We start from the raw sequence: 13,044 nt of genomic DNA on the forward strand, positions 1-13,044 counted from the left end.
CATACAGCTACAGAAAGTTTGGCAGTACACCAGTACAAACAACATCATCTCAGCCTATCAAATGGAAAAAAGCTCTAAGTCTTTACCTGATGTTGCAAAGATGCCATTCTATTATTTACTGGTTATCATTTTATCTGATCTAATGTGTTAACTAGACAGAAAAAATATTAATATTTAAACAGCTGACTTTGAAAGCCTCTGAATTGTTTTTAATTCACATTTGTTTAGCACTAATATAAACATTGATAGGAATGAAGCTAGGGGAATCCAAAATGTTCTCACTGTCTGTGCAATCTTACTTACAGAGCAATCCCATACATGTCTATTCAGAAACAAGCCCCATTGTGTTCAATGGGGATTACTCCCTAGTAAACATGTATATAAATACACTTTATATACATGTTTTGGATCAGCAGCACTTACTGGGTCAACAAGTTTAGAATTGATCTGTATACCAGATAGGCGACTCAGAAATAAAATTTATTATTATTATTTATTATTTTTACTCTTTGTAATGGAATGCTGCTTTTAGCCCTAATTTCAGTTGGGGGGGAGCAGAGGAGGGGACCCTAAAGGTGCCAGGGGAAGACGCCTGACGGGGTGCCTGAATTCTTTTGTCTATCAAAGGTCATTGTCACTAACATAAATGTAGTTCAAATGTACATTGGATAGAATAGCAAAACAGTAACATAAATATATCCAAAAATGGACAACTAAAAAGGTCAAAAGTAGTTGGTTTCAAACTCTGAAGTATTTGCTTTCTACCTCTTCTCTCTAGGACATCAGAAGCACCTTGAGCAGGTATGTAGCTATATGTCTTCAAAGAACTGAAAATATTTCAGGTAAAAGAGAGAAAATGAGTGTGTTCCCTTCTGCTAAGGATAGGATAAGAAGTAGTGGCGTCTAAGTGCAGGGAGGGTGATCTAGAGAGTCATATGGTTCAATCATACTCCTCAAAGGAAACCATCCAATACTTCTTAAATACTTCAATTTTCTCCAGAAAATGTCCTGTACTGTTATGTTTCTGCCCTGCTAGTAAAATATCATACTTCCAGTTGTTAGATAACACTAGATTATCAACTAATTAGGCAATATAAGATCTCCCTTGAAGGAAATGTACATGTCTGCTGTGATGTTCCTGCTTATAGTGTAAATATGGTAAGTGCTGTTTATATAGAAGGCATATGGTAAGTGGAGTGAAAGAGGAGGGGGGAGTACATGAGCAGTAGAATGCTGGATGATTGGCTGAGCGTTTGAATGGCTGGGAGTATAAATGGAAGAATGACAGTTGAATCTGGGTGGATGTTGGGAGTGTGGAGAAAGAGGTGTTTGAGGGTGGAAGTCAGGAGTGTGGAGAAAGAGGGAGTTGGAGTTCTGATTAATAATAAGTCCAGTACAAAACAGGAATAGATGAAACCATATGCTTGTGAAACATTCCAAAACTAATCTTGTTATTTCTGATATTTAATAAATACTTATTTGGTTTACCAAAGGCCTGATCCTTGGCTGGGGGATATACATACCAGAGGGGAGGGAGTCACATGTGGGTGTAGCGGCAATACCCATTAAATTATTAAATTTAATACCTGGGAGTATTGGTTATAGGACATGACTGGTGGTGCTGCCTAGTGAGCGGAGTGAGAAACCATATAAAGGATGGTCCGGACTGGTGGTATCCCTGGTGGTGCCTAGTGAAAGGCAGTAGCCACAAGCAGGTGAGAACCTGACAGGGAGAACCAGAGGGGAGGGCGTCACATGTGGTGGCAGCGGTGGACAATAGAGAGTCCCTAAAAGTGGTGTGGCTAAAAGAAATAACAAATAAAGATTACTTGTGAGAGTGACTGGCAAAGAGTGTGTGGCAAAGTGCGAGTGAACTCCTAAAAACATGACTGAATATATAAAGATGAAAAGAGAGGAGCTGGTGGAGAAGTGCATAACATTCAATTTACCTCACGAGGGTAAAGGGGTAGATGAATTGCGAGTAGCATTGATAGTATTCGCATCTGTTCAACAAAAACAACCTGTCAGAGAAGAGAACCCAGAAGGGTACTCAAACAATCCCGCTTATATAGAGTATTTGAGAGAGAAGTTAAAGTTGGAAACTGAGAGATTGAGGATGGAAGGTGTAGAGAAGGAAAAACAGCAGGAGTTGGAAATTGAGAGAATGAGAATGGATACTGAAAGGATGAGAATGGGGTTTGAGGAGAGGGAGAAGCAACGAGTATTGGATGCTGAGATACAGGTGGAAAAGTTAAAATTTGAAAGAGAGAAGTTTCAAAGGACAGAAATGAAACCAAAATAAAGGTTACACCAAAAGATTTTGCGGTGTTTGAACCTGGACAAGACCCACAGATTTACCTCAACACCTTCGAAAAGGCAGCTCAGATGTGGGGGCTACCGGGAGACTTCCGGGAAGGGTGATTCGCCTGTGCTGCCTCTGAGACAAGCTCTTGTCTTAGATGAAGTTTTTTCAGCTTTAATCAGTCAGAATGTTTTTTTTTTTGACTGGTTAAGATTTTCTCCCGGCCAGGGAGAAACGTGAGATTAACCACAAAGCCTGTTTTTGTTGGGAGGACTGGATTTCATTAATTTATGAGAGAAAGTTCAGCCAGCGAATGCCGGATGGACTTCCATCAAAGCTCTTGCTGATTAAGCGACACGTTTATCTTTTCTTCAAAGAAAAACGAACTAACAGGCAAGCATCCTTCTTTCCATTTTTTTTTACTTGGTTTAAATTGTTGCACCAAAAAGAGATTTGTCAATGAATCAGCTATAAAGAACTGGGTGAGTTAAAAAATTTCTCTTTCACTCACGAAACTAAGGAGGAAAGAAATCGAAAAAAGCTTATCTTTGTTTTTATTGCAAAAAGCGGGCCTGGAAGTGCATTCTAAAGATATTAACGGAAGAGGGATTTTTATTTCGAGAAGGGAAAAAAAATAAACAAATTTGATTTATGAACTTTGGAGTATCATGTCTGGAACTATTTTTTTTTTGGTCTATTTCATTTTGACGAATCTGCTTACTCACGACGCCACTAACTGTTTGAAGCTGGGAACTAAACTTGTTTTGTTTTCCTGAATATATAAGAGATAAGACAGGCTGTATTGATGTCTGCAAGCCTGAAACATTAACCCAATTGTGGCTGAAATAATTTTTTGTTTTTGTGGTTTTAAGAATGACAACCAGGAAAGTGACTGAGACCATGGAAGAAATTATGTTTCAGAAAATAATGAGTGAGATTGAGATAATGAAACAAACCCTGAGACAGGGCAGACAGGAGATGAAAATTGAACTTAGCAAAATGATGCAGGAGTTTAAAAAAATAGGGGATTCTGTGAAAGAGGATTTTGATGGGATTAGAGATGAGAAAAGAAAAATTAAAGGGAAGATACAAGCCATGGAGACTGGAACAAATGAGGAATTGGAAAAAGATCTGGAGTTTACGGATGTTAGAAATAAAGTTTACTGTTTGGAATTCAACGTTGTCTCTGAAGAAACTAATGAAGATATTAGTGATAAAGTTATCAACGTCTTGGATAATTTTCTTGACTGGAATGATGTGATGGAGCTTGACATAGAAAAAATCTATGGAATTAATTACAAATATGTGACAATGGAAAAACTCTTAAGAGATGAGCCAGTGCATTTTGTAAAAAAGAAGAGTAGAGAAGTGACTTTACAACAATATTTCAGCAACATATTTAGAATTGATGGCAAGGACATATTTGTGAAGGGGGAAATTCCCATCAGACTCTTGTTATATGACTATGGCTATGACAGCAAGATCATCATGAGATACTGATAATGGATGAGTGGATACTGAAACCACTGGATTTAACAGGACTATTGAAGATGGAAGATGGAATTAATATTGATAATGGAAGAATGGTTATGGAAATTATTGGACCTAATAGATTCGACGAGATGGATTAATCGATATGTTTATTTGGATTATGGCTATGACAACAAGATTATTATGGGATACTGATAATGGAAGAATGGCTACTGAAATTACTGGATTTAATAGGATTATTGAAGATGGAAGATGGAATTAATATAGATAATGGAGGAATGGCTATTGAAATTACTGGACCTAACAGATTTGAATCAAGATGGATTAAGCGACATGTTTATTTGGAGAAAAATTGAAAGATATATCTCTCAAGGAATTGAAATCTCTTTTGGACTTTTTGTGGAAAGAATAAAGTAATGTTTATGAGATTTGATGATTAATTAAGATAACTACTGGAGGAAAGTGATTTTGTAATATAATTTTAGAGACAGGATTGTTATATATTGTAGACCTATGGTTGATCTGCCACAAATCGGAAGTCAACATTTTATTTTTTATGTATAATTGTTTTTGTTTTGTGTTGTTTTTTTGTTTTTGAAAATTTGAATAAAAATTAATAATAAAAAAAAAGATGTGGGGGCTACCGGAGGATAAATATATGCAATATTTATCAAATCTGATCAAAGGGGAATTGGCAGAGGTATACCAATATTTCCCCTCAGACAGGCCCGTCACATATGCCGAGTTTAAAGAGGCAGTGTACAAAAGATTCAGACTGGGACCTGACTACTTTAGGAAGTTATTTCGAAACTGTCAGATCCAAGCAAGGAGGTCTTTTGTTGAACTGGGAGCAAAATTGATGGACATATTTGGAAAGTGGATGGAAAGTGCCAAAGCTCAGTCAGTGGAAGAGGTGAAAAGCCTCATGATACTGGATCAATTATACCATCAGTTACCACCAGAAATAAAGCTCCTTGTCAAAGACCGTTCCCCTACATCTGTTCAAGAGGCCGCAGAGTTGGCAGATCACTTTGCCTCCAATAGAACTGGCTGGGTGGGGAAAACATCAAGAGAGTTTAAACCCAGACCATATAATGGTGGCAGAAAGGATGTGGTACCACAGCGAGTGAATCCTCCAATAAAGTCTGAAGGGCACAGGACACTCCAGAGTGGATCTGTGTACCCTAAAATGGAGGAGAAATTATGTTATAAATGTGGTAGACCGGGGCACCTACGTTTTCAATGTGAGGTTGCCAACCCCATTGGTAATCCTGCTCAGGGAAGGGCAGTGAAAACAGAACCAAGGGAGTTAGAAACGAAGAAGGTTCAGTTCTGCCAGATAAACTGGACAAATGTAAAAGACCTTGATTCGAGTCTGAGGGAAGAAGTGAGTGTTTGGTGGTGGATGTTGGGAGTGTGGAGAAAGAGGTGTTTGAGGGTGGAGGTCAGGAGTGTGGAGAAAGAGGGAGTTGGAGTTCTGATTAATAATAAGTCCAGTACAAAACAGGAATAGATGAAACCATACGCTTGTGAAACATTCTAAGACTAATCTTGTTATTTCTGATATTTAATAAATACTTATTTGGTTTACCAAAGGCCTGATCCTTGGCTGGGGGATATACATACCAGAAGGGAGGGCAAGGTAATTACCAAGGCTGAACAGAAACAGTATGTAATGGTGGCAGCGGTGAAGGGAGGAATAATAACAATTCAAGTATCCAGAGCAACCCAGAGTTGTATGCTTTATCTATGAAGATACAAGGGGGTTGGGAACAGCATAAGCACGCAGTCACAAAAGTAACCAGCTAGAGAGAGACTCAGGTAAAGTCTCTGGGAGTATTGGTTATAGGACGTGACTGGTGGTGCTGCCTAGCAGGGGGATCTAGTGAGATCAGAGCTTGGAAAAGTTACTTTTTTGAACTACATCTCCCATCAGCCCAATCCAGTGGCCATGCAGGCTGGGGCTGATGGGAGTTGTAGTTCAAAAAAGTAACTTTTCCAAGCTCTGAGTGAGATCTGTGCTAGAGCGGAGTGAGAAACCATATAAAGGATGGTCCGGACTGGTGGTATCCCTGGTGGTGCCTAGTGAAAGGCAGTAGCCACAAGCAGGTGGGAACCTGACAGGGAGAACCAGGGAAGGATGTCACCTCTGCTGTTTACTGTGGATTCTAACATCTGGAGGGCCACAGATTCTCCAACCTCATCTTATGTTGAGATGATCTAACATAAGGGATAAGGAATTCACAGGGGAAGAGGTGCTAAATTAAGTTGGGACAATAGTGATGGGGAGGTTTGAGTTTTTATAAGCTCTTTCTCCCTGCACCATTTTCTTAGTGTTACCTCTCCCTCTCCACATTCTGTGATTAAAATATCAGAGAAGGGCTGAACTAGGGAGAGAAAAAGAAACCCTCTGCCATAATATGCAGAGAGGGTCCCTGCAAAATTTTAGTCCTGTGAGGTTTTGTTTGTTTTTTATAACAACCTGTTTTTTTCTCTCTCCTGCAAGGTGTGAGAAGAGGGAATTTCAGAAGCCAGAACACATTTATCCCAAACTAGAAGAGAGACTCAAGACACTCAGTATAAAACGCACTGCTCTAACCAAGAGCTTAAAGAAATGCAAAGGTATGAAGAAAATAGAGGAGACTGTGAACATCTCTATTTCCCCCCCTTGTCTTAGAAGGTATATCTTAATATACTGCAAATATGAACATTTCTTTTACTTACTGGTTTGCATTTACAAAATGACAGATTTAAACAAGGGAATACTTAGATTTTCTTGTCTTTAAAAAAAACAACTACCAGGGATTTTTTAAAAATTACAGTCATCTTGAAAAGTTGTCAATTTATGTAGCTCAAACATTTTGTTTGCTGTTGATGGTCACAGAATGATAGTCTTAGAGATTTTACTGGTGTGCTGACTAGGAACTCTGGATCTAGGACTAGCATTGCTGTTTAATGGTCAGGTGCAGGGCTTTTTGGGCAATTGTACTCACCAGTACAGAGCACCATGACCTCTTGTTTTGCTTCCCACTTTATGCTGGCAGCCATGGCACTCTTCGCAAAATATGAGTACCTGCACCTCATTTTTACCATTTAAAAAAAAAGTCTGGCAGTTGGATATAGGTGTGCCTTTTCATTGCTTCAGCTGCCTTTCACTGGGCAAAAGGAAAGGGCTGTAGCTCAGTGGGAGAGCATCTGCCTTGCATGCAGACGACCCCAAGTTCAATCCCTGGCATCTCCAGATAGGGCTGGGAGAGACTCCTGCCTGAAACCCTGGAGAGCCATTGCCAGTCAATGTAGACAATACTGAGCTAGATAGACCAATGGTCTGACTGAGTATAAGACAACTTCCTGTGTTCTGTCTGGGTACTGTTATACACGCCTTGGTCATAGTTCACATGACATGGTAAGCCAAACTATGGCTTGCCAGGACCGTGCGAGTCCTGGGGAAGAGCTCACAGCCACTTTGCTCCTCCCTGTTTTGACTTAGCGTGTGGGCCAAACAAACCTTGGCTAAAGCTCATGGTTAGATTAGTGAGGAGAGACCATAACTACGAGCCTGGAGCACCAACTGAATTTTCAGTTTTTATCTGCCTGTCCGGAAGTCACATATTCATATTCTCTCTCTCTCTCTTGGGAAACGTTCCCATTCATCTCTTGATATTTGGGGTTTGGTTCTATTTTGAAGATTGTTGTTGTTATGTGCCTTCAAGTCAATTACGACTTATGGCGACCCTATGAATCAGTGACCTCCAAGAGCATCTGTCATGAACCACCCTGTTCAGATCTTGTAAGTTCAGGTCTGTGGCTTCCTTTATGGAATCAATCCATCTCTTGTTTGGCTTTTCTCTTTTTCTACTCCCTTCTGTTTTTCCCAGCATTATTGTCTTTTCTAGTGAATCATGCCTTCTTATTTTGTGTCCAAAGTATGATAACCTCAGTTTCATCATTTTAGCTTCTAGTGACAGTTCTGGTTTACTTTGTTCTAACACCCAGTTGCTATTATTTTTCACAATCCATGGTATGCGCAAAGCTCTTCTCCAACACCACATTTCAAATGAGTTGATTTTTCTCTTATCCACCTTTTTCACTGTCCAACTTTCACATCCATACATAGAGATCGGGAATACAATGATCTGAATGATCCTGACTTTAGCGTTCAGTGATACATCATTGCATTTGAGGACCTTTTCTAGTTCTCTCACAGCTGCCCTCCCCAGTCCTAGCTGTCTTCTGATTTCTTGACTATTGTCTCCATTTTGGTTAATGACTGTGCCAAGGTATTGATCCTTGACAAGTTCAATGTCCTCGTTGTCAACTTTAAAGTTACATAAATCTTCTGTTGTCATTACTTTAGTCTTTTTGACATTCAGCTGTAGTCCTGCTTTTGTGCTTTCCTCTTTAACTTTCATCAGCATTCATTTCAAATCATTACTGTTTTCTGCTTCAGTAGCATGGTATCGTCTGCATATCTTAAATTATTGATATTTCTCCCTCCAATTTCACACCTCCTTCATCTTGGTCCAATCCTGCTTTCCGTGTGGTATGTTCTGCATACAGATTAAACAAATAGGGTGATAAAATACACCCCTGTCTCACACCCTTTCCGATGGAGAACCAATCGGTTTCTTCATATTGTCAGAGTTGCTCACTCTTTTTCCAGAAATGAGCATTCCTAGTCAGGGCCAACATAAGATATGTTGCTGCCTGAGATGGACAACATAGTATCCCCCTTCCACCTATCATGTACAGACCAGACTGGCAGTTGAATTTTACTTCAACACTGGCAATGGGACACAGTCCTCCCCCACAGCTGAGGAGAGCAGGCTGAATTAGGAGTCATAGGGCAGTCTCAAGGCAGACACACAGCTCTGTCCTCCCAATACTTTGCTGCTGCTTTCTTCAACATCTGCTGCCTGAAGCAACCACTTCACTCTGCCTAATAGTAGGGCCAGCTCAGGTGAACTTGACACTTTTACACAGCTTCTTGATTTTTTCTCTCTCTGAAAACTGTACAGTTGGGTACCTAGTGACATTCTTAATATCTTTTCTCTCTTGCTACTGTTCCTTTCATCAGGTATGCTGTCATCTGATCTGAAGAATGATGCCTGTCAAAAGGATGCCTATCAAAAGGGTAAGAGTTAATAATAGAAACTGCAGAATTTAGTAAGTTTAACAGCACGATCCTAACTCTATTCAAAAGTAAGTCCTGTGAAATTCAATGGATCTTAGTCCAAGGTAAGTGTGGTTAGGACTGCTGATTAATGGCCATCTACTCCACCCTCATATGGTGAGGCTGGACCATACCTCTACAAGCCCTCCACAGATCACCCAGTCTCTGAAAATCCTAGTCAAAAATGTGCCATTAGCAGGTATTGGGGACTTTAAAAAAAAGGGTTTGAAGAGCATATAGCTACAAAGGACTCAAGCAAATGAGGACAAGATTCATGCTGTTAATCGGGTGGGGAAACATTTTCAGTCTGAGGGCTACATTGCCTTCTGGGCAATCTTTCGACGGTGGGAGGGGTCGGACAAAAGTGGGCAGAACAACAAATGTGAATTTGTGGAGGACTCATACACTTCTCTCTGTCCTCCACTCAGGTAAGCAAGAGGTATTATCAGAGTTCACTATTCATATTCCAACTGTTCCACTTCTCATATCTATCTCCCAACATCTCTTATCCATGTGTCCAATGTTCCTGGGTAAACAAGTTCTAACGTGCTTGATTTTTCTCTTCCAGTGAATGTGACGCTGGACCTGGAGACGGCCAACCCTTTCCTTGCGCTGTCTGCAGATTTCAAAAATGTGCAGCTAAGGGCTGTGGATCAATTACTGCCCGTCACTCCAAAGAGATTTCTTTGTGACCCCTGTGTGCTGGGCAAGGAGGGATTCAGCTCTGGGAAAATTACCTTTGTTGTGGAAGTGGGTGCTACAAATGGTTGGGCTGTAGGAGTTGCCAGTGAATCTGTAAAAAGAAATGAAAGAATTACGTTCAAACCTGAGGAAAGGGTCTGGGCTCTCTACTTTGCCAGGAGGGAGTACCACGCCCTCACTTCACCTTCCACTAAATTGCATCTGGCATGGAACCCCAGGAAAATTGGAGTCTTTCTTGATTATGAAGGTGGAGAAGTGGTCTTTCGTGATGATGCAAAAAATGCTGTAATTTACCGCTTCAAAGCTTCCTTCACTGAGAAAATGTTCCCTTTCTGCTGGGTCCCTGGTAGGAGCGCTCACCTTTCATTTTCCTGAATGGAACACAGTATTCAGCCTTTTGAGTACTAGGCTCTGAAGCATTCCTAAATATAGCACTATGTTATCTGTGACATGCAAGTAGCTGATCATAATTTTAAAAAACAAAAACGAAGTGAGGAAATCTCCCCCAAAGTTACCAAACAACAGTGTTGTTTGTTTCATGTGAATTTCCACAATAAAAGATTTTATTCAAAGTTTACAATGTTCCCATCATATTTTTGTGAGATGAAAACATAGCAGTTCTGTGCTCCTTTTCATGGAGAAGCTAACTGAAGCTGCAATCCTGTACAGCAATCCTGTACACACTTACTTGGGAGTAAGCCCCATTGTCTTCTGTGGTACTTGCTTCTGAGTAGATGTACACTGAATTGTGCTATGAATATTTGTGGTTAAGACATCTGTTGATGTTTTACATTTGATCTCAACTATAAAGTTCTCAGTATCCTGGGTGTGTTGATGACATTTCTATTAAGTGCTGTAGGAGAGTGTGAATCGAGGCCAGTGCTGTATGTGACTGGGAAGGCCACCCCCCTCTCTTTAATTGATGTGAATCACTTTGGGAGACAATAATTGCCTGCAAAGCAGGATAAAAAATTATAGTTGCTGACAGCAGGACCAGCAACAAAATGACAAAGGGAGCAACGTGGAGGGCTCCTGTACAGTGTTCCAGTTCCAGGCAATCCAGCATCCTTTCTTCCACAAAACTTGATTCTATTCTCCATTTTCCATTTGTTTCCTTCCACCAGACAGTCAGTATTCCATGTCCACTGAGCATGCTTGTTCCTCATTTGGCTGTTTGGGGTTTTTTGCCCCCCCCCTTAAAGATTTAAAGTCTACAGCATGTCAAGAATGCAAGAGGCTTAGAGAGTAGTAATTTAGATATATGGAAGAGGCATAGACAGTTGTTAAAGACCACTTCAGTAATGATTGACAAACTGATCTGCAGATACCAATGATCACTTTAACTCCTTAACAGTACTTACTAAGGTACTTTTCTAACCTGTGCCACAGAAAGTACTGGCGGGCACCCTGGCACTCCCTGTTCTAAAAGTGCTTGTATATGCCTAAATCCGCTTAGATTTATTAAATCATAAATTATCTCCCACCCCTGCCAATTTCCCCAGGTCCTGTGCCTTTAAGTGCTTCAGGAGAAGCATGAAATGAATAGGGGAAGTGTTCGCCATCACTGTAATCTCCAAGGTGAGGCAAACTGCTCCAGCTGCTGATCCCCGCACCCCATTAAACACACCGATTTATTTAATGTATTTATATACTATTCAGGAGGACCTTCACAAATCAGTTTATCTATAACTGCTACAAGAGGAATCATTTTTTTTAAAAAAAGTATACAAAACATCAAAGACAAGAAACTGTTTTGAATAAGCCCTTTCGCTTTCTTTTCCGCTTCCCTCACGGAAGGAGTTTTTTTAGAAGCCCCCTGGTGGTAGCTGGAAGAGAAAGAGACCGCCGCAGGGTGCTGAATATAACGACCCCAATTATTTTCAGCTCTCCCTTTTTAAAAAAAACGCCCCCTCGCCATTCTTTTTACTCCCCCCCCGCTCCGTCTTTTTATTGGCTATCAGTAAACAGGTTTGTGCCCGACAGAGTCCAATTGGAGAGCTGCCCCTGCAGCCAACAGAGAGGTTCCATTTGGTGATGACCGGGGCGGAGCCAGCCACCCGTGCTCTCTCTTTAGTTCGGAGGTGGCGCTCCAACCAGGGCAGCTGATGGTCGCTGCGGGGATCTGGAATAACAGGAAGAAGAAACAGTTCGTCCTAGGCAGCAGAAGAAGGCAAGTGAGGGTGCAGAGAGCGGTTTGTAGTATATGCGGAGATGAGGAAACTGAGCAGCAGTGAAAGAAACCATGTTAGGAAGGAGTCTGCAGGGTGGTCCACGCAGAAGTTTTATTTAATTTTTTTTAAGTGGCCAGTGGACGGGTTGCGAACAGAGTGAGCCAGTGTAGTGTAGTGGTGAGAGTGTTGACTAGGGGCACATCTACATGGGAGTATTTCTTCATAGGAAATACACTTTTACCTTTGCTTTTCAATTGCATCAGCAGCAGTTCCTGCTCAAAAAGTTAGCTGCCAATTGCTTTTTTCCATTCACACAAGCAGGCATTCCTCTGGAGAGGATTACCCTGCCCTCTAATTATACATTTCCACTCCCTCTGGTTGCTCAAGATTCTACAACAAAGGCTCTTACCATATATGGAGTGAGAAATGCCAGACATCCAAGCTGGATTTAGAAAGGGAAGAGGCACCAGAGATCATACCGCAAACATACGTTGGATTATGGAACGGAGCAAGGAATCTCAGAAGAAAATCACCCTGTGCTTTATAGACTACAGCAAAGCCTTTGACTGTGTAGATCATGAAAAACTATGGAATGCTTTAAAAGAAATGGGGGTGCCACAGCATCTGATTGTCCTGATGCGCAACCTATACTCTGGACAAGAGGCTACTGTAAGGACAGAATATGGAGAAACCAATTGGTTCCCAATCGGAAAGGGTGTTAGACAGGGGTGTATTTTATCACCCTATTTGTTTAATCTATATGCAGATCATACAGAAAGCAGGATTGGACCGAGATGAAGGAGGTGTGAAAATTGGAGGGACAAATATCAATAATTTAAGATATGCAGACAATACCATACTACTAGCAGAAACCAGTAACGATTTGAAATGAATGCTGATGAAAGTTAAAGAGGAAAGCACAAAAGCACTACAGCTGAATGTCAAAAAGACTAAAGTAATGACAACAGAATATTTATGTAACTTTACAGTTGGCAATGAGGACATTGAACTTGTCAAGGATTATCAATACCTTGGCACAGTCATTAACCAAAATGTAGGCAATAGTCAAGAAATCAGAAGAAGGCTAGGACTGGGGAGGGCAGCTATGAGAGAACTAGAAAAGGTCCTCAAGTGCCAAGATGTATCACTGAACACTAAAGTCAGGATCATTCAGACCATGGTATTCCCGATCTCTGTGTATTGAT

At 40.8% G+C, this 13,044-nt stretch overlaps 1 protein-coding gene across 1 annotated transcript in view; it reads left to right on the forward strand.

Moving 5' to 3' along the window:
• The window catches only part of LOC133380895 (zinc finger protein RFP-like), a 16,747-nt gene extending 6,499 nt beyond the window's left edge, over positions 1-10,248 (forward strand). Inside the window, exons 4-7 of the mRNA XM_061619081.1 lie at positions 779-801; positions 6,300-6,415; positions 8,871-8,927; positions 9,535-10,248. Of these exons, the coding sequence (XP_061475065.1) occupies positions 779-801; positions 6,300-6,415; positions 8,871-8,927; positions 9,535-10,043 (705 nt within the window). The 3' untranslated portion in view covers positions 10,044-10,248. The remainder of the gene's footprint in view (positions 1-778; positions 802-6,299; positions 6,416-8,870; positions 8,928-9,534) is intronic.
• Positions 10,249-13,044: the final 2,796 nt, after the last annotated feature.

This window comes from Rhineura floridana, chromosome 3, assembly GCF_030035675.1.
Source record: "Rhineura floridana isolate rRhiFlo1 chromosome 3, rRhiFlo1.hap2, whole genome shotgun sequence".
Lineage (NCBI taxonomy): Eukaryota > Metazoa > Chordata > Lepidosauria > Squamata > Rhineuridae > Rhineura > Rhineura floridana.